General features: G+C 52.8%; 1 protein-coding gene across 2 annotated transcripts; it reads left to right on the top strand.

Annotated features, from left to right (window-relative positions):
- Positions 1-17,830: 17,830 nt before the first annotated feature.
- On the top strand, positions 17,831-24,879 carry TLX1 (T cell leukemia homeobox 1). Of its 2 annotated transcripts, none has more exons than XM_059851843.1 (3): positions 17,831-18,990; positions 20,628-20,865; positions 24,225-24,879. In XM_059851843.1, exons 1-3 carry the CDS (start codon positions 18,522-18,524, stop codon positions 24,445-24,447), a joined length of 930 nt encoding a protein of 309 aa, XP_059707826.1. In that variant the 5' UTR covers positions 17,831-18,521; the 3' UTR covers positions 24,448-24,879. The 2 variants fall into 2 exon arrangements, with proteins under 2 accessions (XP_059707826.1, XP_059707827.1); XM_059851844.1 differs by having other exon boundaries at positions 17,833-18,990; positions 20,664-20,865.
- Positions 24,880-27,895: the final 3,016 nt, after the last annotated feature.

Below are 27,895 nucleotides of genomic sequence, written 5' to 3'. Positions count from 1 at the left end.
GGAGGAAGCAGGGACAAATTGGGCTGTGAGTTGGCAGAGGCAGGATCAGGCTGGCTGTGGGACAAGGGGCTGCAAGGTACCTGGGGGCAATGGAGAGTAAGTCCCCTGCACCTTCCCTACTTGTGGGAATGCAGGCAATGTGGCACAGTTCCTGAATTCTTGGAGACACTGTTCCCTCTTTTCCCCACCTTGTGGAGCTCCTTGTGTCCTTGGCTTGATGCTGCCAGCTACCAGTACTGAGCAGGATTCCAGGGAGCTGGGCAGCATATGCCAAATAAACAAGGAATTCAGAGGATGAGTGTGATGCTGCAGCTCAGTCTACAGCAGACAACCAATTATCCCAGGTTTGCTTTGCCTGTGAGCTGCCCCAAAATGGGACAAAGTATCCCTGGCTCCCAGCAACGCAGTTTATTCCTGGCCTGATCCCAGCCTATCCATCTGCAACCAGCTGGGACATGCAAGCCGAGCAGGGCTGCGGGGCAGGCGGATGTGGGCTGCTTTGAGTGGCAGGTGGATTTTGCTGCAGGCACTGAAAAGCAGACACCAGGCAGTGGGGCTGGACTGGCTCCCCCCCACTGCTGCACTCCAGCCCTCCCCAGCACTCTCCCCCAGCCCAGACTCTCACACACCCCCTGACCCTGGCTTTGCAGCTTGGCTCTGTCCCTCTCTGCCCATCCCTTGAGCACTGTGTGAGTGCAGAGCCGTGCCCATGGGTCTCTGGGCAGCCAAACCCACACATGGCATTTATTTCTGTCCTGCCTGTATCACATGAAGGGTGGCTTCACCCTCATATGGGCAATGTGGAAGCCCTGAGACCCCTTTCCACAAGGGTAGATGGGCTGGCTTCTCCCACCACTGGGATGCAAGATGGAGCTGGTGCCCAGCTGAGTATGGGGGACATGGCAGGACCAGCATGGAGCACCCAAGCCAGCTCAGGGCTGGCTGCATGCCGTGTCCAGGGGAGGATGATGCCTGCCCACCCTGGTGCCCCCCAGGCCGACACAGCAGGCGACACTCTCTATGTTTGTTTGCTCTGAGAAAAGGAGTGAAACCAGACCCAGATGTGCTGCTGTTTGTGGCAGGGCCCTGATGCAGACACAGGACATGGTAAAGAGAGGCAGGATGCCAGTGCTCACGGGAGAGCCATGCCCCTCCTGTGAGTGCCACAGGGAAGCCTCTCCACACCACTTCTCAGGGCATCCATCTCTGTCCATCCTACCCCCATCTGCAGCACTTCAATGTCCTGGCTAGAGAAGAAAATACCTTTTTTTTGGTGGTTTTGTAGCATTGCCATGTGATGTGTTGGGTACCAACATGGGAATGGGGACCAGGCTGGCCATGTGACCCTGCAGAGTTCCTTGGACTCCCCTGCCACTTCAGCCTCTGTGACTGGCAGACAGTCCCTGGGAGGAGATCATTGACATCTTAAAAGCTGCTGCAACACTAGCCGGGTGGAAACACCCATATGCTCTGCCAAGCCCTGGGGAGGGCAGCCAGGGCCAGCAGGCCCCAAATATTGATCATGGCTAGCATGTTCATAGAACATCTTTCAAGCCCTGCCATCATGGAGAGCCATGCCAGATGTCCCTGGTTTAAATATCCAGTGGGAAGAAGGAAGTGGTACCTGTTCCTTGGAGCCCAAATAATTTGAAGCCCCTCTCTGTGTCACCCATGGGTGACAGAGCCACTCACACAGCAGGCCCAGCATGTCCCTTGTGACCATGAATCCCCTCTGCACAGGGGTGACACCCTTTCTCCCTGTGAATACAGCCTGACTAATGGGGCTTGGGACCCTTAGTGGTAATCAGTAATCACCCTTAGAGCAGTGATTTACTTTTAATTAGCCAAATTAATATGAAAATAGACTCTGCCCCAAAGCCTGCAAATAACTTTCTGTGTTCGTGGCTTGGGCTAATATAAGACCTCCCTGGAAGATCACTGGGCTGTGAAATAAGGGCCCAGCCAGGCTGGAGGGGGAAGTGTGGCTGGCCATACCAGAGGGCAGGGAAAAGCTTTTCCTGCTAGGCAGTCTGTGACCAGGGACTCTCCCCTTCTTTTCAATGGGTGCCACAGGCCTATCAAGGCTCTAAAACACACTTAAAGCCTCACCACATGGATACAACTCAGTGGTGGCCTTCCTGAATTTTGTGTTTTGTTGTTCATTAAACCTAGATCTGAATAAAGAGGCATTTTGTTTTTGAAGCCCGTGATACAAGAGGAAGGAATCTGGCATATCAATAGCAGAGAGATCAAACACCAGAAAAGAGTCAGTGTGCAGAGCCAGCTCAGGACTTGGATTCAAACCCCATCATATTGGACACCTGTGATCTTGGCTACAAACCCCCAGAGCTCTCCCTCTTTGCACCCTGCAGCAGATGCAGAAGCATCTCTGTCAGGCTGCTGTTGTGGGAAATAAATCAGGTGATGTTCATGGGGCACAGGGGGAGCTCACCTAGAAAAAAGTGCAGCCCTGGACAGGGTGAAAAAGAGCATTTGGAGTCAGCAGTTATCAAAGAAGTAAAATAACATTCAGCTTGTAATTAATTAATGTTAATGAATTGTTAGTTAATTGTTAATTAAGTCAGATGTTGAACTTTTAAAAAATTTATTTCTAAATTAACTTCTGCCACTAAGCTAGTCCACTCCCATGGCCTCAGAGGGCTGCTCTGTCAAACCTGCAGACTTGTGTGTTGGATGTGACCTAAGAACCAGCTTTGATGGCTTTGCAGTAAATCACAAACACACTGGGATGTCAGAGTGTGCCTGATCTGTGTGTTTGGTTTCTTAACCTGTCTGAATCCCATTAAACCTGACTAAGGCTAATATGAGGTAGGTCCACTCAAAATGTCTTGCAGTGGCTTGGGATTTCTATTCAGTCTTGTCTCTGATTTCTTGCTGTCCAGGAGCCCTCCAGCATCTGTAATTGAATGTGAGGGCTTCTGTCCAAGGCTGCAGGCTGCATTAATCACCTCAACCTAATAGAGCCAGGCCAATAGATCTTCCCAGCATGTGAAATAACTCATGTTAATTGTTGCTTGTGATTTATCCTTTTCCCTGTCTTGTACATGAATTATTGAGGATGATGCTATGGGAAACTGAGGCAAGGAAAGCCATGAGAGTCCCGTAGCTGGTGTAGGTGGTCTCAGTCCCCCAGCTGGGAAGGCAGGGTGGGATGCAGTGGGGTTCTCCTCTGGCCCTGGGCACATCCAGCCTGCAGGAGATGCTTGGCTGGGGTCTTCACTCCCACGGGGGCTGCTGGAAATTAATTGAACAGTTGACAGCCATGTGTTGAACTCTCTGGACATCTCCACCTGGGCTTCTCAGGACAGGCTCTGTCCTCCCATCTGTCTTTGTGCTGGCTGCAGGGCTGTGTCCATCATTGGCGCCGCGTTTGTTTTGCTGTGGGTATTTTTCTTTAGCCCAAATTACACTCAGGCTTACACCAAAACAAACAAGCCCTGAGATGTGGAGGTACCTGGCTGGCTCAGACAGGCTGGTGCCACGGCTGGCCCCGGGGCTGATAAAGGACCTGTGGTGTCGCTGTGCTGGAGTCTGGGCTTGCAAAATGTGACATGGTTTTTCTTGTCAATTAATCACTGGGGAGCAAGCAGCATCAATTAATGGGTAATTGGCCTGATTTTGGGTCAGGGCTTCCAGGCTGGACTCCTTTTGGCCCTCTCTCCACTAAAACAATCAGCATCTGCATCATGGCACCTGAATGCAAAGCCCTGAGGGACAAAGTGAGTGGAGGTGAGGGTTGATCCCCCCGTGGTGGCAGCCAAGGGGGTTTCCTTGGGCAGGTGGGAATATTAACAACAAACCCCAAGACAGGGAAAATGAACACAGCTGGGATGAGGACATGACTGGCCTTGCACTCACCACTGCTCTCTGTGCCCTAGCCCAGCTGGCAGCTCTTGTCCAGTCTGAGCCATGGGTTGTTTCTGGACCTGGATGCTTTGAGGCGCTCAGTTCCCTGTTTGGCCCTGTGTGAGGTCAGAAGCAAAGGCTGCTGACTTTGTATTTCGGGGTGAATTGAGATGCCTCTAATGCCAGGAAATGCAAATGTTTCTGGTTCACACTTGCTTTAGGAAGGACTGCAGTGAGGTGTCTGCTTGAAACACTTAGTGAGGAAACTGAGGCATCTAAGCAGCTTTCATAAGACTGAAAACTCCTGATAAAACAGAAAGCTTGTAGCCACCTGGGTGGCACTGGGGGCAACTCCTGGGACATCTCCAGCCCTCTCCAGCAAAGCAGTCACTTTGGAGAATGGAGTCTGCCAGTGGCGAGAGCCCCTCCCTTCAGCCAGGGAGCACATCCCGCTGCAGCGCGGAGTCTGCGGGGATCAGCGCGGGAGCTCGGAAACAGCTCAGTGGAGGAGTAGGGATGGGGAGTAATTTGATGCTCTGAGTGTCCAGGAGAGATCCTGCTAGAAATACCCATCTGACACCGCTTGAGATAAAGCAGGGGAGGTGGGTTCACTTTAGCTTATCGGACACATTTCCTCTAGAGAGATCTCCATCAGCTTAGGGAGGAAACTACTGAATTTTTGTCTTTTGGTGACTTTTTTCCTCCTGACATTTTTCAAGGGGAGCAAAGATGGTCAGGAAAAAAATGTTTCACTTGGTCCTACTTTGATGGTGAAAAAGTTTTGGTTTGGAAAGTTTCTGTCTCTATTTTGTTTTATTACCAGGAAATCAAAATTTTTTTCCCACAATTAAGATGAACTAGAAAATACTGCCTGGAGAACGAGGTGGAAAAGAAATTTTTAAGCTGAAGAAGAGCAAGAGACACATTTGGAAAGCTGTATTTTTCATAATTATCCAATGGAGACAAAGTGAAGCACAAACACAACATGGGAATTTCACATGCTACTTCAGAGCTAATTTAATGGAATATAATTTTTCAGGGACAGAAGCAGCTCAGAAAGCATTTGCAGACACTCCCATCCTTAGGACCTGATCTTCTGCCTCCTGCTGTGACTCTGCACATGCTGGGGTGGTACAAAAGGACATTTGGACACCCTCATCCTGTGAAGACCCATAGAGTCTTTGTTGGCCTCACCTGCTGTGCAAACTGCTTCATTCCTTGCATCTCTTGGGCAGGTTTTGGGCTCTCAGAGCTGCCCTGCACCCTCAGTCTGCAGGATAGAAGTGGGTCCCAGCCTGATCCTCTTCCCCAGGACCATCCCCAGGCACTGGGGCTCCTCAGCAGGGACCTCTTCCCCCAGGCCATCTTCTCTGGGGACCCGGACACCCTGATCTCCCCCAGTTCCAGCAGCAGCTGTGCAGGAGCAGGGCACGTGAGCAGGATGCTGCGGTGCCAGGCAGGATTCCTGCTCACCTGGCACAAGCCCAGGGAGCTGTCGTCTCACCACTGCCATGCTGCTAAGCACCAGGCATCCAGAACCACTGCCCCAAAACCCAGCAGTAGCTCCAGAGGATCCACCTGGCAAGCTGCAAGTGTGAGCAAATGCATCGTGGTGCACCAGAGCCTCACAAAAACTCCTGCAAGGCTTTGAGCATGTTAAATACCAGTTTTGGTAGAGTACTGTGCAGGGACCAGACCCTGGGGAACACAGCCTCCAGGAGCTGGAAATGCCTTCATCCATTTGACTTTCCAGCTCCTTTTATCATGGATTTTGAAAACATGCCACTTGCTAGTGTTCTGCAAGTGCCCTTTTGCGCCTTTTCTCTGCAAAATGAAGTCCTGGGACAATGCTCTCCCCACTGTTATATGATAAACCACTTCCATTCATTTTCCTTTGAATTTTTCACCAATTTGCTGATCTGATTCAGTGTAGAGACACTTCTCCAGCCCATCAAGTTTTCTGTTCTTATTTTCAGCTCGGTGTTAACCTGCCCCAGTCATTGCTAAATATGAGCTTTGTGTTTGCTGGTATAGTCAGGGCATTTCCCCATGGCCTTGGTACTGAGGCCCACGGTGGCCTATGGGCAATGGGCAGGGAAAACAGGCATTGGTCAGACAGAACAGCCTGGAGGGAGGTGTCAGCACCACAGCCATTGGTGGGACGTGAGAAGAGCTGGGATGTGCTGGACTGATGGTGGTCTTGGCCCTTTGCCAGCCTGGCAGCAACCTTAGGTCCTTGGGAAGTGACGTTTCCAGGGTCTCAGTGACCAGCAGTGCTGGCTGTGTGGCCGGGGTGGGCAGTGTGTTAAGTAGCTGATTGGGGTGGTGATGGATGAGCAAGGTGTTTGGGGCTCATTAATTTCCTGGCAGGGATCAGCTCGTCACGTCCTGTAATGCAATCAAAGTGGAAACACGTCTCACTCAGGGAGCACCAGGAGCACTCAGTCCAGAGGCAGATCACTGCCTTGCAGCCTCCTCCAGCTGATAAAAAATGCTGGGAGAGTTTAGCCCTGCTAAATGCTGGGCATGGCTCAGCCTTGGCTAGGTAACCCTCAGCAGGGGCACTGCTCCCATCTGGCTGATTTCTCCTGGCTGCCCAGCAAAGGTGGCTGTGTAGGGGATGTTAGAACTTAGCTTAGTGCTGCCTTAAGACCCCACCATCCCTGGGTTGCAGGTGTCCTAGGAAGCCTCTGCCCTCTGGAAGTCTGGATTGGCTGAGGCACAGACCACAGCACTGGCTGTGGTCACTCTTCCTTCCCCTCCTGTCACCACATCCAGCTTTGAGGCTTGCTGGGATCCCAGGAGCAGGGTCTCAGTTGTTGGACAGGGGCAATTTCCCTGCTCCAGGGGTACTCTGGTGCAGCCTGTGACAAGTTGTAGCCAGCACTCCTGCAGCCAGAGGATGCTGTGGCACAGGGCTGTAGTGGGAGGTCAGGACAGATGAGCTTGTGTTCCCTCCCAGCCTGAAACTCCCCAAATCCCCAACCTGCTCTCCAAGAAGCTCTACTTCCTGTCATCCAAAGCACAGGGAGAGCACGGAAACCCAAAGATTTAAAAAAAGAAAAAGGCCCCTGTGGTGACAAACATGATCAGCATGGCTGTGAGCCAGGGCACTGCTCTCCCACCCAGGGGACAAGCTCGGGGGGACACACACAGCCCCTCCAGCCGGGCCTAGGGCAGGGGGGAGGTTGTTTTTCCGGCTGCAGCATTGTTCTGCAGGACCTGAATAAACACCCAGCCTGCTGCACCCAGGCAAAGGGCACACTTCCCTCCCAGTGTCTGGAGTCCTCAAGGAAACCCCTTTTGTCTCTGCTTTTGGCTGAACCTTGGAAAACACCTCCACCCCTTGCCAGCCGCAGTGCCTGCACCAGCACCATGGGTCCCTTGCTGCTGGAGAGGATGGGAGCCAAGGCTGTATTCCAGCTCCTGTGCAGACATCTGGTCTCCTCTGAGAGAGTCAAGTTCTCTCATTTGCTTCCTCAGAGCCTAAACCCAGCACAAGTGTGGGTGGGCTTTAGAAATACTTTGATTTACCCTTTTAATATGACTGATATTCAGTAGTAATGATTTGATAACCATTTAGATATTCATACAGCTTGTTTGCTACTATTGATTACTTTGGTTTGATGTTACATTCACACAGCGGGGAGCTGAGGTCAGGCTCAGCTGCACCACAGTGAGCTGCAGCATCCCAAACAAGGGGAGAGATGCTCAGTGGTGGCTGTCCCCAGGGAGGACAGGACTGGGAAAATGCCACTCTCTGGGCTCATGCTGGCAGAGAAGGTGTGAAAACTACTGGGTTTGTGGCCAGCTGCAGCTGGGGCTGGCCTACTGATCTGTACCTCTCTGCTTCTGAGGAATTTTCTGTCTCTGAGTCTACCCATTGGCCATCCTGGGGGGTCCAGGACATGGCTGGGATCCACCAGACTCTCTTGTTCTGGGCATGCTCTAACAGCAGAGAGGGTGCTGGCAGCAGGGAGCTGGCTGCTTCTGCTGGGCTTGGAGCTTGGAGTTGGCACATTCCCCAGCTCAGCACAGGACCCTGGCTTTGCCTGATGAAACTCTCACAGATGCAGCAGCATCTGGTGGGCTCAGGACGGGACCTGAGTCACCCCAAGAGGGCAATGGCACCAGGATACTGCAGTGCCCAGGGACAATGCTGTTCTACAAAGACCTGCTCTAGAGACACCAGCATACAGGAACTGCCAGGACAGGTGTGATGTCAGGGATATAATTTTCCTGTGCCATTCATGACTTTTAGCCTAGGCATGTCAGAGCTTGGAAGCATATGTGCCCCTCATTTCATCCTGTGCTGAATCAGATCTCACCCCTGGGTAGAAAAGAGCTGCTGACGGCACAGCCTGCTTTGCTGTGTGGCACTGGTATCACCCAGAGAAGGCAACACACTTCTCCTGGGCACAGGATTTGAGGAGTGCAGCCTCATGGCCAGAGAGCAGCTTAGCAGCCCATTTTGTGCCTATTATCCAAGGCACTGAGAGGGCTGCAGATGAACTAAGTCAGGGACTAAGTAAATAAAGGATTGACCTTCCACCCCAGGGGCCAGAGGGCAGCTGCAAACTAGTGCTAATGTGAAATAGAGAGCCAAAACTTTTCAGACTCTGGAGGAATTTACCCTGGAAGCATCAAAGAAGGCAAAGGATTCATGTGTCACCCTGTCTGCATCAACATGGGGATGATGTCCCTGCCACCCAGAGGACCAAGCTCTGGCCAGCAACTCTGGGGGGAACTCTGTTTCAGTTCAAGGCCTGAAGCAGGAAAGGTCTGCAGGGAAATCCCTGAGTTGGATGCCTGGGGCTGCCCACAGTTCCAGCGTGGTGCCCCGTGGGCACTCAGCACAGGCAATGCGCTGTGCACCCCCAATGTCCTGCAAAGGCACCCTGGGGCTGCTGGGCGCTGTGCAGCTGGATGGACCTGGCAGCTGGTGGTTTTATGTTAACCTGTGGGTGCTGGGAACAGGGACCACTGAGAGAGCTTGGGCTTTGCAGTACAGAGTTTTCAAAGGACTTCCTAAGTAGGGCTCCCATCTCAGTGTCTCAGGGTGGGCAGCCAGCATCCCCAGTTACTTTTAACCATATGCAAAGGGACACCCAGAGAGTCATATGAGAGAGGCAGAAGACCACAAGGGATGGATGGGTCAATAGGAGCTGGCAGATGGACATGGCCACTGAAGAAAAGGAAAAACAAGCAGATAAAGGTGAGATCTGGAGAGATTCCCACCAGAGGAGAGTTTTGATTGGGATATTTTGACTGAGTTATTCCAGCTGAGGGAAGCTGAACCAAGAGGTGGATTTGTTATTGCTTTTCTTGCTCTTGTCTCAGGGAGAGGTGAGGCCTGTTATTAATAGTTTGATATGCATGGGCTGGTACGGAGCACTTCTGATAAACCTACAGGGTCCACAAATACTCCTAGGCATTCACTAATTGATTCACAGGACTGTGGCAATGTGTGCAATCTCTAGGCCTGTTGCATTATGAAAGTCTGTGAGAGACTTATACCCTGTTAGCAGGACCCCTAACCAGTCCATGTGTTATTTACAGAACAGTTGGGCTGCTTTCAGCTCCACTTGCTATTTTAATTGGTGCCCGAAATTGCTCTTCCTCCCACACAACGATGCTATAGTACTGTGCTTGACTTTCCCATGGTGAAAAAAAAAAAAAAAAAATCAAAACCCAAAATCCCCCAAAGCACGCCATTAAGAACTTCCACATCTCATTGAGCTGTTATTAATAGGGGGATTGTCTGGTGTCACAGCACAGGCATAAAATACATTATCACATAATCTTATTTAGCAAACACTTGTGTTGCTTCGCCCTTGGTAATTGCATTTGGGACATGCAATATTTATGAAAGGGGAGAAGGAAATGTCTTGACTCATCTCCTATGAGCAGTAAAAATCCTGGGAAAAAGGGGAAAAGATCTGCTGAGAGGATGAAGGGGATGTCAAAGCTGCCGTTTCCTTTGCAGCAGGTTCAGTGCCCTGTCAAAACTTCAACTTTGCCGCTGAGCTGCTCCTGGAACTGAGAGAGGCTGGGGAATGTATGAGGGTTTTGCACCAGGCTGTGTCAGACCCCAGAGCTCCGCCAGCATCTCTCTGCAAACCCTTCTGCAAGCTCACTCGCTGCCTTGCCTTAGCTCTTATTTCTGTTTGGACCTGTGAGACTTTTCAGTGAGACTGCACTCAAGGCTCGGCTCTGAGAATGATGCCCTCTGAACGGGAAGATGGATCAGGATTTCCCCTAGGACAGAAATCCCCACAACCAGCCCCGCATCTCTGTGTCAGACCTCACAGTCCAAGAGCAGGAGCTGAGGAGAGGAGCTTTGCCCGGGGTACAGCATCTCGACTCTGGGAGCTCAGATCTGTGTGGACACCTTTCCCGTCCATCTCTGAAGCCTCAGTTCCGGCCACTTGCAGATTTGAGGAGAATTTACAGCAGGGGATGAACTGCTGGAAGTTGTCCCTGTTTCACAGGGCATGCTTTAGGGAAAGGAGAAAGCTGTCTTGGAAGATTATAGAATGCCTCGGATAGCTCCATTCCATGGAAGCGCTGAAGTATTTGTCCCCAGAAATCACAGCTCATTTCCCCACCGACAAAAAACCACGTCCCTTCGTACCCCCGGTATCCGTGGGTGACCTTGACCGGCCAGCTAAGCACGGTGGCCTCTTCTGGGGTCCCGGGAGCTCCCGCTCCGGTAAGTCGTGGAGGGAGCAATAACACAGAACAGCGAGCTTTTGCAAGCCCCGATCCTGTCGGCACTGGCAATGCTAAGCTGTTGGTGGTGTGGACGGAACTGGTAAACTGGTGTCACCGACTCTACTTCCTGATTTATGTTTACACATCGTGTTTAATATTTGTTTTCTGTCGTGCTCTCTCTAAGCTGATTTTCGACGTTCCGCTTGGGCAGTCAGAAACATCCGCAAAACCTTCGGGGCGGAGTCGCCTCTGACTTCTCTCCGTGGTCACCTGGTGAATCGAGAGGCTGTAGCACTGGCTATCACAACGAATTACAGGTGGAAAATACACTTAATACGAAAGTGAAAACTGGAAATAATTGATTAAATTCACAAGTGTGCAGATGACTCTGTGTCAGTGGCCAATCGTGTTTAAACACAGATAATCCTCGGCTCTCCTCATCCCCGGGCATCGGTCTCGGGGCGGAACCCGCTCAGCGTCTTACCCGCGGGGAGCAGGTGGTGCCACGAGGGGAGATTTAGGGTTTGGAAACCCCCATGATTTCTTATTTCTAGATCACTTCCCCGATTTTATGCCACGGCTAATACCTGTGCTGCAAATGACAAGCGCTGCGGCAAGTTTTTTAGTGCCCTGACAGAATTTGAATGTGTTCTTAAACTTCAGAAATGAGTACAGATGCAAAAATTAGTTAAATGGTGAGCAGGGTAGTCCTTTGCTAGGAGACTTTCCTCTGCCAACTGTTAATTTCAAAAATCGAGTTTCAAAATGTCATAAAATAAAAGGTATAAAAACTTCACAAATGTTAACTGCGATTACGCACAGTATGTACATGTCAAGAAAAAATCCTCAGGTCAAAAATTACTATAAGTCATAATCGGTGGTTTTGAAGTTTATTGGTGCTTTCCTTGGGTACAAAAATATTTTCTGTTTATTTATAGACCAGATATTTCAGCCCATATACGAATCACATGTAAAAAGACAAGTGTAAATAAGGAAAAGCAGCCGAACCCATCGGAGTCTCTTGACTTCGGGGACAGAAGGGACTCGCGGGCAGGGCAAGGACTCGTCCCCGCAGCCACCCACCTGTACGGCAGCTGCCTGGGGGGAACGGGGCAGCCCCCCTGCCCCGCCCTCCTCTCCAAAGGCTAATGCAAACAGCAGCAAATTAGATTTAAGTTTACCCATTGGTTCTATCATAATTTGTATTTGCTTTTTGCGTACTAATTGACCTCGGGGAGGGGAAAAGAGGGAGGAAATAAACAAACAAACGCGAGGATTTACCGAGGAAGGTTTTGAGGTTTTTAGAGCTAAGCCCGTAACAATGTTTGCAACAATTAAGACCATTATTATCGGATCTTCTCATTCATTAGTGAAAGCTACTCTGTTAGCGGAGCCGGCAGGGCGGGCCGCTTCCCGCCTGCCCGGCGTTGGGAGCTGCCTGCGCCCCTGCCCCCGAGGGCGGCTTTTAAGATGGGGGGGGGGGGCCCAGGAGGGGAGAGACACAAATCTGTTGGCAAAACAGGACTTTGTCTGATGGGGAAAAGGCCTAAGGCTCGGGGCGCGGGGGAGACAAAGAGGCCGCCGCTTCCCCGGCGGGCGAGCAAACAGGGCAGCTGCCGGCAGCCGGGGCCGGCGGCGGTGAGCGGCCCCCGTGGGTGAGGGGCACTCGCAGGATCGGGCCATATCCCCATTGCCATCCTCTATGTCGCGAAGGGCCTGGCTGTCACCGGGGTCAGAGTTTCTCGGTGTGGGGGAGACCCAGGGGGAGACGGCGAAGGGACGCGGGTGACCAGCCCATATCTGCTCCCTTGCTGCCACGGAGAGTGTAATTAAACTGTGAGTTAATAACGGGGCAGAGCCCCCGGTGTCCCCCACTGCCGTCGATGCCCTCGGGGGTGGCGGCCAGACGCCGTTCATTACAGAGGGGCTGGTGCGGGGCGGGTGGCCAAGGGGACGGGGCTAATGGGATTACACGCATTTCTGCACGGTGGAGAGAGGGGCTGGTGCCGCAGGACCAATAATTTATTGGCAGATGCTCCTCCGGCAACCGGCGACACTGAATATTCATGGGGCGCCGCCGGGCACCGCGGGTCCCATCGGCGACCACCCCATTTCCTCCCCTCCTCGGGTACTCCCGTCTGGGGAGGATCCGCAAGGACGAGAGACCCCCGGCCTGTTGCATGGAGCTGTGGTCAGTCCCAAGGCAGCGAGAGGCGGGAGGCAGCGAGAGGGAAGGTACGGGTCCCTTCTGCTTGCGCCCACAGGTGCGATGAGTCGTGACCCTGCACATCCCCATGCTGAATTCGTTTTCTCCAAGAAGCCAGGGGCTACAGAAGGGCGAAGGAACAGTTTGAGGACTGCTCTGAATACTTATTTTTGGTAGATAACTACTGCCTCGGGAGATGTCGTTGACAGAGCGGGGAGCCGGCCCCGCCGCTCCTTCCCCGCCGTATTAACTCGTAGCCCCTCGGTCGTTTGTAACCATAAAGGGGAGAAATATCGTTGCGGGCGAAGTTCGTGCGATGCTGCGGCTCCCGCTGCGCCGGGCACTTTATACTCATTAAGTGCAGCGGCGCTAAGTCATTACTGTAATAAGGAGTTATGCTGAATGCACGGGACCACGTTTCCAAAGCCATAAATTACAACTGTCAGTGCGTATTCGGGGGATCAACAGAGCTGGGAGTAATTATTTACAGCGTGCTTTATAGAGCAATTAAAGATTCCCCAAATGGTGTTAATTGCTTTTAACGTTCAGGAAGCGCAGGCCGCCCTTCCCGCGGAGCGTGAGCCCGAGAAAAGGCGCCGCCGTCCGTGCGGGCTCGGGCTCGGTGGGAGATGCTGAAAACGAGATTTCCCGTTGTGAAGCCCGCGGCCTCGCGGGATCCCGGCCTGTTGGTGCGGGGGCCGTCCTGCTTCGCTGTCGGCGTCTGTGGCGACACTTGCGGTGTAAATTAGAGCTGGGGCAGTGATGAGGGATAGAGCCCCGACGGCAGTGGAGACCGCGCCTTCCGCTCCAGGGCGAGGCGAGGGAGGCCCGACGGGGCCGTCTTAGCCCCGGAGCTCTCCCGCCAGCCCCCGTGCGCAGCCCGAGCCAGCACCGGCGCCTTTGCCATAATGGATTTCACGGGGGCCGCGGCGGGAGAGAAAGGGCTGCGGGAGGCGATGGACGCGCAGAAAGCTGGATAATACCCGAGCTGGAGAGCCACAGCGCAAGGAAGTGAGGCAGGGATGGAGTCGGGGTGCACCCTTCTGCGAGGGGTGTTTGCGCCGTGCACCTGCCCGCGGCAGAGCCGCTCACTCTCCTTTCAGCAATATAGAGGATTGATTTTACAGGTTCTGGAAAGCAGTGCTCGAAATGCAGTTTTCGGACCGAGCCCAATGGGCTTTGCTGAGATCTTGCCAAGGTCCCAGACACTCCACTTTTGTCCCCGGTCCCCTCAGGAGGGCTTGTATTTCGCAGCGGTGTCCCGGCCAGCAGCTGCGAGGCAGAGAGGCAGCTTGCGATGCCAAACTCCCGGGAGCCCCGAGCTCCAAAGGAGCTCAGGGGCCAAGAGGAGCCCTGGCAAGCCAGCAAAGCCGAAGAAAAGGGGAGTGGAGGGTGGAGGTCAGGCCCTGGCTGGGCTGCTCCTCTCTGCTAGCAGGAGGCAGATGCACACGATCAATGAGAGAAGCTGAGAAAGGATCCCTGGGCACTTCGTGGGGATGGAGAGCCTTATGCATCAGGAAGAACCCTCATCTTAATTGTTATTTCCTAGCATGCATAAACTGGGCCCTCAGCCCTCATCTGGGGCAGGATTAAAACACCATTGTAGAAATGAAATTGTCCCAGCAGCTGTTTGGGGTAGGTGAAGGGGGACAAAAATTTCAAGGCTTGCAGGAAGATATATAGTGGCTGTGGATACCTGAAGGAGGTGAGATGCTCTGGAGAAGTGGAGACCAAGGACACTGGGCTTCCTTAATATATGAATTTTGCAACAACTCAGCACACATGTCAGCTCCTGCATTTGGAGGCTTTCGTCTGCCTCCAAGGAGGTCTGACACACTTTATTGGTGTTTCCCACAAAACAGGATTTCTCTGTACAGAATAACTAAGAACTAAAGCAGCAGTTTGGGGAATCATCTGGGAATGTCTGTCTCCCTGGGCTCTGCCTAGAGTGTGATATCTGAATCATTTTTTGCAGGACCTGGCATTTAGAGTCCTAGCAAAGAGTGACAAATCCAGCCCTCAGCAAATACATACTGACTGCAGATCTAAACAGAGGTGACTGGGCTGGGGTGATTCTGGCCCCCACCCCAGGGATCCATTTGTAGGCTCATTGGATGCATCTCCAAGTGAGTGCTGGTCCTTGTAGACTCTCCCGCTGGGATGTGAACCTGAAAGCACCAAGACTGACCCTGATGTATCTTAGTGTGTGAGCTTGCAGCACAGCCTCTTTAGCCTCAGAATTAGGGAGGCAAAACCCATATATTAATTGACAGGACATTTCCAGAGCCTTGTGCTCTACAGTACTGCTCAAGCCACAGCCCTGGAGAGCCTGAGGGGAATCTGAGGCCAGGAACAATTTGAACTGGAACATCTCAACTGGGTGCTGTCCTGGAGCTTTGATGTGCAGTGCCTAAACTTCCAGTGCCAGAAGCTGTGTGGCTTTCTCAAGGATGCAAGTGAAGTCTGGCTTGTGCAGAGAATAAATCCGAGGGCTCTGCATCATCCCCAAACTCATCAGTAATTCCCATTGATTTCCAGAAATTTTGAATCCCCCTCAGGACCTAGCCCTGCCTGCTCTTCTCCTTTGTCCTCACTGGATGCTGGACAGAAGGAATTCTGACTTACCTGTTATCTGTCTCCTGACAAGTTTTATTGCCCCATAGCCTCTACCTTGGGCTCAGCAGCTGGGGGCTGTGACCCTCACTAACCAGACTGAATCACTGGAGGTGACCTTTTGATTTCTTGAGGCCAGTCCCTCTGGGGCCTTCAGCATCTGCTCAGCCTAGGGGATCCCTGGCACAGGGGAGGCCAAGGCTTTTCCTGGCAGCAGCTGGGGCCTTTGGGATGAGCAAGTGGCATCAGGCAGCTGTGTTATTTACTAGAGGGGGGCATCTCCTGGGTCTCAGGACTTGGTAGCAGATCTGCATCCCTCTGGGTGTCAGAGCTCACTGGCAGGGGACTTTGTGGCACTCTGCAGGACTGGCATGACATGTTTTATTGCTTCCCTGTGGAGACAACCTGACATGCTCAGGGCAGGGGAGCAGACTCTGCCCTACATCTCCTGTGCGACAAGGGGCAGGAGAAGAAGCTCAGGCATCTCCTGAGGAAGGGGAAAGGCAGCTGCAGTCCTGTGGGACAAGAAGGCCCCCTGCCCGAGGGCAGCCTCCCGGCCTCGGCTGGCCCCAGCCCTCACTCCCTCCCTCCTCTCCCAGCTCCTTCCTAACCACAAGGACTTTGGTTGATGGAGCTGGCGCCAGCGAGTTCCCTGAAGAGTTCAGAAGTCAAGAACTGAGGCAGGTACTGGGAGGGGGGGAAATCTGACCCCAGCGGGCAGGCAGGGCTGCGTGGTGTTGGGGGCAGGCTGGCTGGGCACTGGCTGGGCACGGGGCCGAGGGAAGGCTGTGGGTTGCTGCTGCTGCCCACTGTCTCCACAGCCTTCCCGTGTGGGGCTGTGGTGGTGGCTGTCGTGAGAGTGACGGGTCTCGGGGTGTCACAGCAAGGCTGTGGCTTGGGTGAGGGAAGCAGGAACCCACAAGCACTGGTGTGTCAGTGTGTGAGAGTCTGAGGGTGTCTGAATGCACGGGAACGGGTGTGTTACTGCCTTCTGTGGGAATGATTGTGGGTGTGGATACATTCAGTTGTGAAGGTGTGAATGAGAGCGTGTGTCAGAACTTGGGTGTGCAGGGGGTTGTAACTGTCTGTGAGTGTGTGGGGCATTTGAATAACTGCACAAACGTAGGTGTGTGTGCAAGGGAATGTGTGGGACTGTGAGCATAGGTGCCTGTGAACTCATGAGGGTGTTTGTGAGCTTATGTGCAACACTGGGAGTATGAGGATGAGGATGGGATGATATAGCTGGTGATGAGTGAGGAGTTGTACCTGAGTGCACAGACACGACTTTCCATCCCAGCGCCGTTTTTGTGTGGGGGATACCTCAGAGCAGGCTGTCCTGTGGGGTCTCCACAGTCCCTTGTGGGCAATGAACCACGGGCACGCTGAAGACGTGAAGGGCAGCCTTGCCCCAGCCAGGGAGGAGGGAGCCTGGAGGGCCGGTCCCGGTAGCGGGAAGGATGAGGCGGGCAGAGCACAGACTAGCGAGCAAAACCCCTGACGCCGCGGCCGGCAGCGCTGGGCCGCGCTGGGCAGAGCCGGTCGGCAGCAGTGGGAGGCCGGTTGCAAGGAGACTGCGGTGCCCTGTCCCATCGGCGGCTCTGGCCCCGGCCCGCTCTGCAGAGCAGGCATGGACGGGCCAGGGCCACAGCAAGTTTTACAGAAAGTGCAATAGCGGGTTTCATTTCCATGGTGTTTTAAACTTCAGAAATAATTTTTGTCTGGTTTTTGTTTGTTTTTTTTTAACGGAAACACTCATCTCTCCGCGGGCAGGAGCGGGAGGGGGCGGTGGCAGCAGGCGGTGGGGCCAGCAGTGGCGGGTGCCCCGTCAGCGGCGTCCGCTGCCCCGTGGGGCGCAGCTGGGGCCTGCCATCGTCCCGGGGAAATGAGCCCCGCCCCGGTTCTTCGGGTGAAAGTGTGCTTCAGGAGCCCCTTGTCTCCTCCCTTCCCAACCCTTCCACGGGTCCGGGCGCTTGTGGGGTGCCCTTCTCAACGTCCCGGTGTCCCTGCTCTGGGATCTGGAGGTGGGAGAGCCGCCTACTCCGCGGCTTTTTAGAAGGCCCTGACTTGTGAAATTGAGAACACCCTTCCCGAACAAAGGGGCATGGCGGGTCTGGGACCCCACCGAAGGGGGATCCTCCGGCTTCAGCCCTCGCTCGGGATCAGTGGCAGCCCTTGGGGATCGCAGCCTAGGCTTGGTTCTCCTGCGGGGCCTGGCAGCCAAGATCCCCCTTCCCAGCAGTCCGCGGCCACAAACTCCGGGACCAAACGACGCCGCTCTGCCGCCCGGCATCAGCCGCTGTTTTACCCCGGCAGTGCCCTGCGCTCACCCAGCGCTCACTTTATAAGGCCGAGAAGGGCGGTGATTTTTTTTTCTTTTTATTTTTCTTTTTTTTTTTGTGGGGTGGGGGTGCGAGAGGGGGTTGGGGAAGAAGAAACTCCTCTTGTGTGCTCTTCTCTGCTGTCATTCACTGGGCTGCTCTCAGCATCCAACCAATGGAGAGTGAGGGCCTGCAGCAGTAGGCCCTGGGTAGGGTGATTGATGGGCAAGCGGGGCGGCGGGCGATCGCGCTCACAATCCACCGCGCTCCGCTCCGCGGGGCTCCCGGCTCCCCACCGCCCGCCGCGGCGAGGGGTCCCCGGGGCACCCTTGTGTGTGTGTGAGTGTCTGTGCGTGCGTCTGTGTGTCCTGAGTGAGAGGCTCCTGACGTGTCTTGGTACCTGGGGGTGCTGGGTCTCGTCGGAGCGGGACCAGTGTGCGCGGCCGGGGTGTCGCGTCTCCGCTCCTGTCGGGTGTGCTTGGCGCGGTTGTGTCTCCAGTGTCTATGTCCTGTGCCGCTCTGGGCACGTCTGTCGCGTCCCGGGCTGCGGGGGTGTTTCACTCTTGTACCTGGGCTGCGCATGGCTGTGCTGTTGTGTCTTCGTGCTGAGCGTGTGGCCGCCGTGTCCCGGCCTTGCGTGGCTCTGCTGGCGTTTCTTGGGGTGCTCTGCCATCGTGCTATGGGACTGAGCGCGTAGCCGGCGTTCCCTGGCTCTGTGCGGCCCCGTTGCCGGTTTCGGGGCGGTGCGGGGCTGTGCTGCCCTGCCCGGGGCGGAGGTCCGGCCCCGGTGCCCGAGCTGCGGCATGGAGCACCTCGGGGCTCACCACCTGCACCAAGGGCAAGCCGAGCCCATCAGCTTCGGCATCGACCAGATACTCAACACGTCGGAGCCGGGCAGCTGCATGGTGTCGCACCCGCGGCTGCAGGACTCGGCGGACTACGGGCTGGGCTGCATCGTGGGCAGCGCCTATAACACCGTCACGGGTGGCTACGGGGCGAGCGGCGGCGCGGCCAGCGCCTACACCGGCACCTCCTGCAGCATGGGCGGCCTGCCCAGCTCCTACAACGTGAACATGGCGGTGAGCATGAACGGCAATACCTTGAGCTCGGCCGGCGGCGTGATCCGCGTCCCGGCCCATCGCCCCGTGGCCGGCGGCGTCCACCAGCCCCTCTCCGCCGCCGTGCCGGCGGTGAACAGCATGAACAGCCTCACGGGGCTCACCTTCCCCTGGATGGAGAGCAACAGGCGGTACACAAAAGACAGGTTCACAGGTGAGTTGCGCCACCGGGACCCCCTTTCTGTCTCTGCTCCCGCCGCCCCGCTTTCTTCCCCACCGCCCGGCCTCGGCGCGACAGCCGGTGCCCAGAGGGACACGCAGGATCCAGCCGGAGATCTCTCCGGCCGGGTGGAGAAAGCAGCCGGGATGGTCCTGGGAAGCTGGTCCCGGAGGAGGCCAAAAGCAAGACGGGGTGGGAAATGAGGCGTATCCAGTCCCCCCTAAATGAGTTGTGTTTCCTTTTGTTTGTTTGTTTTGATCTTTGGGTTGGTTTGATTGTTTGTATATGTGGGGTTTTATGTTGTTGTTTTCGTTTCTTATTTATTTATTTATTAGTTTCGTGTAGGTTTTTTACATTTTTTTTCCCCGCGATACGGGTCGGCAAAGGCGGGCAAGGAAGAAAAGGGATGGTAAACTCCATACACGACCTCCCGCGAGCCCCGGGCACGGCTGCCCAATCCCTGCCGCCCGAGCCAGCACCCGGGGAAACTTTCCTTCAAAACGGAGAGTTGTTTAGGAAGCACGGCCCGGCCGGCGGGAAGGCAGACAGGCGGCCCTGGCCCTGGCCTGCCCGGGAAGGCCGTCTCGTTGCCTTTCTTCACCGGTCTGGCTTTCCCCTGTTGCGGGTTTCGGCTCAGCCTTTTTCCCCAACAAAAGGGACCTTTGGCAGCCCAGTCCCAGCAGAGTGGGACTCGGGCTAGAGCCGCTTCCCGGCCTCGCCACTGTTTCCAGGTGTAGCTGGGTTCGTCTTTCGGCACTAACCAGGCAAAAGCTCGAACAACGAAAAGAAATAAATAAAAAAGACGCAAACAAACGAACAAAAGGAACGAAATTACAATGGGAAAAAATCAGCGCCGTTTCCCGAGGGTGGAAACCGAGGCCCGATTTTTGAAAGTTCCCGTTTAATTTCGACCCGATGGCGCTGGGTTCAGGCACGGCCGCGGGTGGACGAACGCGCTGTTCCCCTGGCAATCACCTGACTGAATTTCACTCAATTTGTTCCTGGCTTAGACACAATGTGACTTTTCACTTTTTTTTTTCTTTTTTTTTTTTTTTTTTTTGGTGGGGTTGAAAAAAAAAAAAACAAAACCAACAAACCCAAACAAAACCAAACATATTTAAAAACAAAACCAACAAACAAACAAAAAAAGAAACAAACAAACAGAACAAAAAATTTCAACTCCAGTTTCCAGTCCGGGACTGTACTTCCCTGTACGAGGCACTGGGGCCGGGGACGATGGGGTTACCGCCGCGCCTAAACGAAATTATCCCGAACCCGCTTGGCACAGGGCGCGGAGCCCCGGCCCGGCGCCAGGGCCAGCTGCCGCTGCTGAGCCCCCGTTCCCCGGCGGGCACTTGGCCCGGCAAGAGTCCACCTACCCCTGCGCCGGAGCCCAGCGGTGCCCGGGGGGTGCCCGCAGCACCCAGGAAAGGCCGCCGGGCCTTCCCCGTCCTCGGGGCCGCCGCAGCCGAGTTTTTGCAGCTCATGCGTGGGTGTCGGCGGGGAAGCCGCGGCTTCGGAGCGGTGGGGGGTGGTCCCCAGCCCAGCGGCCGGGAACCGGAGCCCCTCTGCTGATGTCTCGCTGCTTGCTTCTTTGCCTCTCATCCCCCCTCCTTCCGTGTCCCCCCCAGTGGCCCTCTCACCCTTCACTGTAACACGCCGTATAGGTCACCCCTACCAGAACCGCACGCCCCCCAAGAAGAAGAAGCCGCGCACCTCCTTCACCCGGCTGCAGATTTGCGAGCTGGAGAAGCGCTTCCACCGGCAGAAATACCTGGCCTCGGCCGAGCGCGCTGCCCTGGCCAAGGCCCTCAAGATGACGGATGCCCAGGTGAAGACCTGGTTCCAGAACCGGCGCACCAAGTGGAGGTGAGGGACCGGGGGTCTCGGTGGACCGGGGCGAGGCAGTCCGGGGGGAATAGACCTTGCTACCAGCAGCTCTACCAGGAGCCCCGAGCGCAGAGGCGTGCAAGCCCCGTGTGTGTGTGAATGTGACTGTGTGTGTACACGTGCGTGTGCATGCACAGCGGTGTACATGTGGTGCGTGCACACCTGCGGGCGTTTGTGCACGCAGGACAGGCGAGTGTAACTGCACGGTCAGTGCGAAGGCCACGCGTGCCCGTGTGTGCCCGCACACAGCGTGCGTGTGTGTGTGTGTGTGTGTGTGTGTGTGTGAGCGTGCACGGGGGTGTGAGTGCAAAGCACAGCCCCGCGAGTGTGGGGTGGCGCGGGCCGTGTGAGCCCACAGGACCTGCGTGCAAAACCGCGTGCGGGTATGCCACGGGGATGAACGTGTGTGAGCACACACATGAGCAGTGGGTGCAGTCAGTGTCACCAGAGGGTGCCCAGGCTCCCCCGCCTCTGTCCGCGGCAGAGGCAAGCGGGAGCTCCCGGCTCGGGGCTCTTGGTGTACCCGGCTTTGCACAGCGCGGAGATTTTCGTCCCCGCGGGGCTCGCGGCGCCTCCTTGCCCAAACGCTTTCTTTTTGTTCTGCTGCCGGGCGTGCCGGTAAAGCCGGAGAGGAAGAGAAGGCTGGGCTCACACGGAGCCTCCAGGGCTCCGTCGCAGTGACCCTGCCCCACCCAAGCTGCACGTTCCCGGGATGTTCCTGAGGGAAACACTCCGGCCCTGAGAACATCTCCTGCACTGGGCTGAGTGCTGAGCTGCTGGTGCTGTGCACTGGGTGCTGCAGGACAGGCAGGCAGGCAGCTTCTTCAAAATGGGGGGAAAGGACTTCCCCAGAGTCTTCCCAAGGGTTAACAGGACAATGATTGCCTGAGTATGCTGGGGTTGTGTAAGAAATGGGGGTCAAGGAACTTGAAACAAAGAGAGGGTGTAAATCCTCAACCCCAGTGAGTTCTTCCCTAGAGAAACCGTGGTAGTGCAATTCCCCAACTGTTAGGAAGTCTCTAGCTGGAGTGATCTCTGTTGGCCAGAAAAAGAATCCTGGAGGAGGAGCAGTCCTGCTGTGGCCTGCAAAATGGGGTCAGCTGTGTCTTCTAACCAGGTTTCCTAAGGAAGTGAGGCAAATCCATCTGTCAATACTCTTTGCGTCTGCTGGCTAAATTCAGCCTCTTTTGGCAGAGAAGCAGAGGATACAAACCTATTCATGTGTTTTACAAAAAATAGCTGGGTAAAGAGAAACAAAATCCTGCTTCTGCCTAAGGGAGAGGCTGCAGCCAGATCTCAGCTGTAATATTAGACATGGGAGAATCTTTGGCCTGAGCCAGAGGGACACAGGCATGTAAGTTCTGCTTGTATGCATCTGTGCCTGCCGGGTGTTGCAATGGAGACGTGGGTGCCCCTGGCTGATAGCATACCCAGCTTCCTGCCTCAGGGCCCTGCACTGGGCAGTGGGCTCTGAGTGGTTCCTGAGGCATTGGGAGCTGAAAGGAGCTGCTGTAGGCTCAGCCTGAATGAGGCTGTGGGAAGTATTTGAGAAAATAGCGTTGCTATAAGCTCTCTGAGCAGTTTAGCTGCTTGAATGCAGGTTGGGGCGGGGGAGAATCTTGCCCCTGCCCCTTGCCTGGTTGTCTCCACTGCAGGAGGTGGTTGTGGGATCCCCTCCTCAGATTTGGGCTCTTGCTTTAGACACAGCTCTTTCCAGGCAGGTATGAACCTGGAAATCCCATTCTGATGCAAATCCATGACTAGACCAGCTGCTTGCAGCAGGGAGATACTTGGGAGCAAAGTGCTCACAGCCATGGTACTCCTGATCACCCTGGACTAGGGGCTCCCTCTCTTGTCCTGGAGCATCTCCTTGTTTTGCAGGGAGTCATTAAATATTCATTGAGGCAGAGACTGAGCTGCTCCCCAGGCAGGTGCAGCTCTGAGACCGCTCTTCCCAGGATGTCTGATGTGAGATGTTGACACAGTGATTAGAACAGGGACTGAGCCCTGAACTACCTGCTCCCAGGAGGGAACACTGGCCACATGTCTGGAGGCTTGGGTGCCCAGAGGCCCATTGCTGGCATCCAAGTGCCAGCCTTCTTCCCCACTGGGAGCCAGGGACCCCTGCCCTGTGCTCTGAGATGCCACTGTGGAGATCAGAATTGGCACTTCCAATTCCCATGGCCAATGGGGATGAGACATCTCACATCCCCCTGAGCTGCTAAATTAAAAAGCTGCCATTTCCTGTGTCACCGGTCCACTGAAGCTGCTGAGAGGATGTCAGCTGAGCCTGGGGGTGGGAGGGAGGAAGAGGATGCTTTGGAAATCATCCTGGGACCAGCACTGTAAGTTGCTCCCAGGTTTTTTCAGCAACATCAATAGAGGTGCCAGGTGAAGTAGAGATGAGTGCAAGCTGCAGACTTTAGACTGACCTGCCATCCAAGCAAGCAGGAGTGGGGGTTCCATTGTGGATATAAGAGGATTCAGGCCATTTCTACCTATCCCATTCTCTGCTCCTAGGCAGCCCAGAGCCAGGGCCCAACCAACACTGGAAAGAGCCCCTTCTGACCCCCTAACACCCTCTCCTTGGGGATCACCTCTGCTGGTGTTATACCAGGCAGACACATATCTAAACTGTTCTGAAAAACATTGTCATTCACCCTTTCCAGATAGTATATTCTGTGCTTTGGTTTTTGTTATTGCTAAAAAAATGTGTTTCTAATGTTAGGCTGAAATTTTGCTGCCTGCTAAGGGAATGTTTTTGCCTTCATCCAAGCTCTCAACCCCTGGTCACCGCAGCATGGCAGACAAGGTGGCAAACCTGGATGCTGGAAGGGGACGTCCAGGGTGACACTGCCCATCTCCCAGCTGTATGGCACTGCCAGTCACTGTCTCACCCCACCCTGTTCCATGCTTCTTCCTGGGGCTTTGCATACTTGGCTCTTGCTGTGAGACCAGAGCATGTTTTCAGGGGATTGCAACTTTTGCAATGTTGTTCTGCGACACTTCAGGTGTTTTGTCCCCACTTGGTTTTTTTCCTGTGGGCAGAGAGTAATCCAGAGCTGTGGGCTGCTCCCAACTCTCTTTGATCAGAGCAGTGTTTTTGCCGAGGCCAGTAAGACAGACAGACCCAGTCTGTGGGATTTACTGGGATTTAAATCCCAGTTTATGGGATTTACTGGCCATTCGTGTAGGGGATGTGGGACCATGCCATGGCAAGGCACCCTGTTTTCCTACCCCTGCCCTCCTACATCATGAGCACCCAACACAACTTAATCTCTCTGGAGACACCCTTCCCTTGCCCCCCCAGGCCCCCCTAATGGCTCCCTCTCTCCTAGGAGGCAGACAGCGGAGGAGCGGGAGGCTGAGCGGCAGCAAGCAAACCGCATCCTCATGCAGTTGCAGCAGGAAGCCTTCCAAAAAACCATCAACCAGCCCATCCAAGCCGACCCCATCTGTGTCCACAACTCCTCTCTCTTCGCCCTTCAGAATCTCCAGCCTTGGTCTGATGACTCCACCAAGATCACCAGTGTCACCACTGTCGCCTCTGCTTGTGAATAAGTCTGGCACCCACTGGTGGCACCTACACCTTCTACTGGCGGGGCTGCCCCAGGGGGACATGAGGCATCCTTGGTGGGACATGTAGCAACTCTGTTTCTCCCTGAGAAGCACTGGAACCCCCTGATCCTCTGGCCACATGCATCCTATGTATCCAGCTGGGGAAGCCCTCCACAAGGAACAAAAAGAAGGAAAGTCACCCCAAAAACTCTCCCTAGCCATGGAGTTGCTGGAGCAGCAATGTTGTCTCACCTCCCCCCAATCCTTTTGTTCTCCTGAAAGTCTCCAGTGTCGACCCAGAACTTGCTGACGTGCTGCCAGACAAAAGCCCAGCCCTGACAGACACAGCCGCAGGTGATCATCCAGCTGGGGGAGAGGAAAACTTCCTTAGGATTCTACTGGCGGCAGTACAAAGTCTATGTACGCCCATATATATATATGTATATCTATATCTATATATATATATATATATATAAATATATAGATATATGTTTTGAACTGTTGGCTTGAAAGAAAAGGAGAAGGCTCCCTGGGAAGCATGTCTCTGCTGTGAGCCTTCTTGGGTTGTCCGCACCAGAGACGTTCGGGGATGCAACAAACGGAGGAAACAGCAGCAATTTCTGCTTGTGCCAGATGGGAACCCTTCAGATCTCACCTCGCTGTCTCTCCTCCCCTTTTTCATTAATTTTTTCTTGTGAGGGGGGAACAAGAGAAGGATCTGACAGACTCCTGAGGACGGTAAATATGATATCTCAATTGTATGAAGAGCCCAAACAGTCCCTGGCTGCCACGGACTCTGTGCCCATCAGCGAGTATTTTAATAACGAGAAGACCTGGGTGGCAGTTTGTGGGGGTAATGCAGTTTCTTTCCATGGAATATTTCCATATAATTTGCAAAATGTTGTCCAATGTTTTATTTTATCAGTTTCCAGTTAGAAGGCAATTCCTGACAACAAAAAATTTATTTCACTCTCAGCTGTTCAACTTAGTTGTTCTTTTAATTGTACCAAGAGAATGAGACAAAATTAAACAAAGCACTTCTAGCAAATGCCAGGAATATATAGCTATATATATATAAAAACAATATATATTTTTCAGTTACTTATAATCTAAAACAGCACTGCCAATTTAAGCAGTTAGTACAAACAAGTAACCAGAAAACCTATTTTCAGTGAGATTTTTAAAGGCATTCGTTTGTTTGCTTTTTTTTTTGTGGTTTTGGTTTTTTTAAGTTATGCACTTACAAGGTGTTTTATGTGTATTCATTTTATAAAGTGCTCGTGTAATTTATGTGGAAATGAAAAAGAAAATAAAAATCTCCAGGGTACTGAATAAATCATTTAAAGCCTTGCTGTTCCCTGTCTATTAGTTCCCCAAGAGGAGACAGCATATCACAACTACTGCTGAAGCCTGTGCAATTTTTTTTTTTTCTTAAATAAAAATAGAGTTAGCATTTCCATTTGACTTTGCTCAGGTCCACTTGGCTTTAGAAGCTCCAGATGTAATATGCTGTGTTTTAATCCCTGGTCCTATAAACATTTTCAGGCTTCAACCCAGCAGTGCATTTAGCACTTGCTTTAATCGAAGCCTTTCTGGGGGGCTTGCTGGGGGTGGCAGGGACTGTGCAGGGGCTTAGCCTTAAACTCATGTAGAATAATTTATTGAATAAGACCTTGGAATGAAGTCCCACCTGGGCTGAGGCAGATCTACAGATATTTGTGTCTGAAACTGAATCAGAAAGGGGAATTTGAATATAAATAAACGTGCAAGAGTACATTTTAGAGACAATCTTGCAGGGGATTAATCTGGGGACACTGTTTTCCATTTGTACTCGGCCTTACTGTAGGACATTGTCCCCAACTTGGCACACCCTTCTCAGAGGAAAATCAAACGGGTGGGAAAACTCTCATCAGCTTCCTTGGGGGAGACTCCCAGCCCCGTGGCTGGCTTCAGCCTGCTGCTTCCTTCCAGCACTGGGAGTTACTGAGTAAAGGATGTTGGAGGATACGGCTGAAAAGGGCAGGCAGCCGCAAGCAGTGGCAGGCACCCCCTGACGTGGCCCTGGGGTCCAGGCTGTCTGTGGGACATCTGCAACAAAATACCCCAAGCCTCTGATAGCTGGTGGGGGACAGTGCTCCTCGAGGCTGGGTCCTCTGGGTGCAGTGTTGCTCTGGAGTTTGTTAAGTGAGAATATGAATAGCCTGCTTCATCCAAAATCTGCTATTGTAGGGCTGAGAATTTATGGTGCTGCAGGATTTTCTTGTTCTGCAGTCCAATGCGTATAAAAACACAGAAAAACATCTGCAGCAATGGAGAGAAAAGAAGCCAGAAAAAGGAAAAAAAAGGATAAAAAATGGGAAAATATGAAACTTGGAGAACATGCATTTTTGGAAATATCTTTAAAAGATTTTGATTACTGCCTGAAGAATGCTAAAATAAAATAATACGTATTTTTTCCAATGTAAATTTCAGGGAAGTCTTTTGTTTGAATTCTGTTTCACACTACAGTCAGATTTTTTTATTCTGAATGAGCTTACTATTTAACATTTTTTAACATTATTTAACATTATTTAACATTAACTCAACTTTGTCTACAAAGGTAAACTCCTTCAGGAGGCATTGCTGTGTACAAAGCTTTAATGGTTCACAGTTTGTTGCAGTGTGTATTTTTGTTTTCAGGGTTTCTGCATAGGAAAAACATCAATCACAAAATAATAACAACAACAATAATAATAATAATAATCATCATCATGATCATCATCATCACTGTTGATATTAAAACTGTTTTCTGTTTTATTATTATGACACATCAATATTATAACATTTAATTCTAAGACAACCATTTTATAATATCCACTTTATTCAGTTCATAATCCAAAATGTTCCCCAATGAAGTGGAAGAGATGTTAAAGCACATTTGAGGGAATATGTTTAGATAGAACATTTAGCTGTACCTTGTTTTCAAAACTGGCAACTTCCCCTTTTCTGAACAATCTTTCCTGTAAATAAAAAAAAAACAAAAAAACCCCCACAAACCCAAACCAAACCAAAAGTAAAAAAGGAATCTTAATATGAAATGAGAATATATGTTACATTGGAACAAGAAAAACAGTTGCCTGGCCTTTCTTGTCCCTGGAAAATTGATTCTGGAGGAGTTTTATCTTAAAATATTTCTCTTGCATTCATTTTAAAAATTGGTTGAGTGGCAGAAGGTGTTTTTGATATCTGCATATGTGCTTCCAGTTATTAATATGATGATTTGTACCTAGACAATAGAAGTTGTCTGAAATATGATGGAATTAAATCAATAAGCAATGACATGAAATAATGACACATAATGTTATGTTTTGTAGACTGACATCACCTCAGCTGTATCCTGGGGCCATCCATATCACATTGAAGGCTGATTTAATTTTTTGTATTATACTTATTTGGGAGCAGGAATAAAATT

The sequence above is a fragment of the Haemorhous mexicanus genome, chromosome 7 (assembly GCF_027477595.1).
Source record: "Haemorhous mexicanus isolate bHaeMex1 chromosome 7, bHaeMex1.pri, whole genome shotgun sequence".
Taxonomy (NCBI): Eukaryota; Metazoa; Chordata; class Aves; order Passeriformes; family Fringillidae; genus Haemorhous; species Haemorhous mexicanus.
The sequence above is the reverse complement of the archived record's forward strand: the minus strand, read 5'-3'. Positions and strand labels throughout refer to the sequence as shown.

Coding starts and splice junctions, on each gene's coding strand:
- TLX1 (XM_059851843.1), top strand. CDS start 18,522: ATGGAGCACCTCGGGGCTCACCACCTGCACCAAGGGCAAGCCGAGCCC. Junction 18,991..20,627: donor CACAAAAGACAGGTTCACAG/GTGAGTTGCGCC, acceptor TGTCCCCCCCAG/TGGCCCTCTCACCCTTCACT. Junction 20,866..24,224: donor AACCGGCGCACCAAGTGGAG/GTGAGGGACCGG, acceptor CCTCTCTCCTAG/GAGGCAGACAGCGGAGGAGC.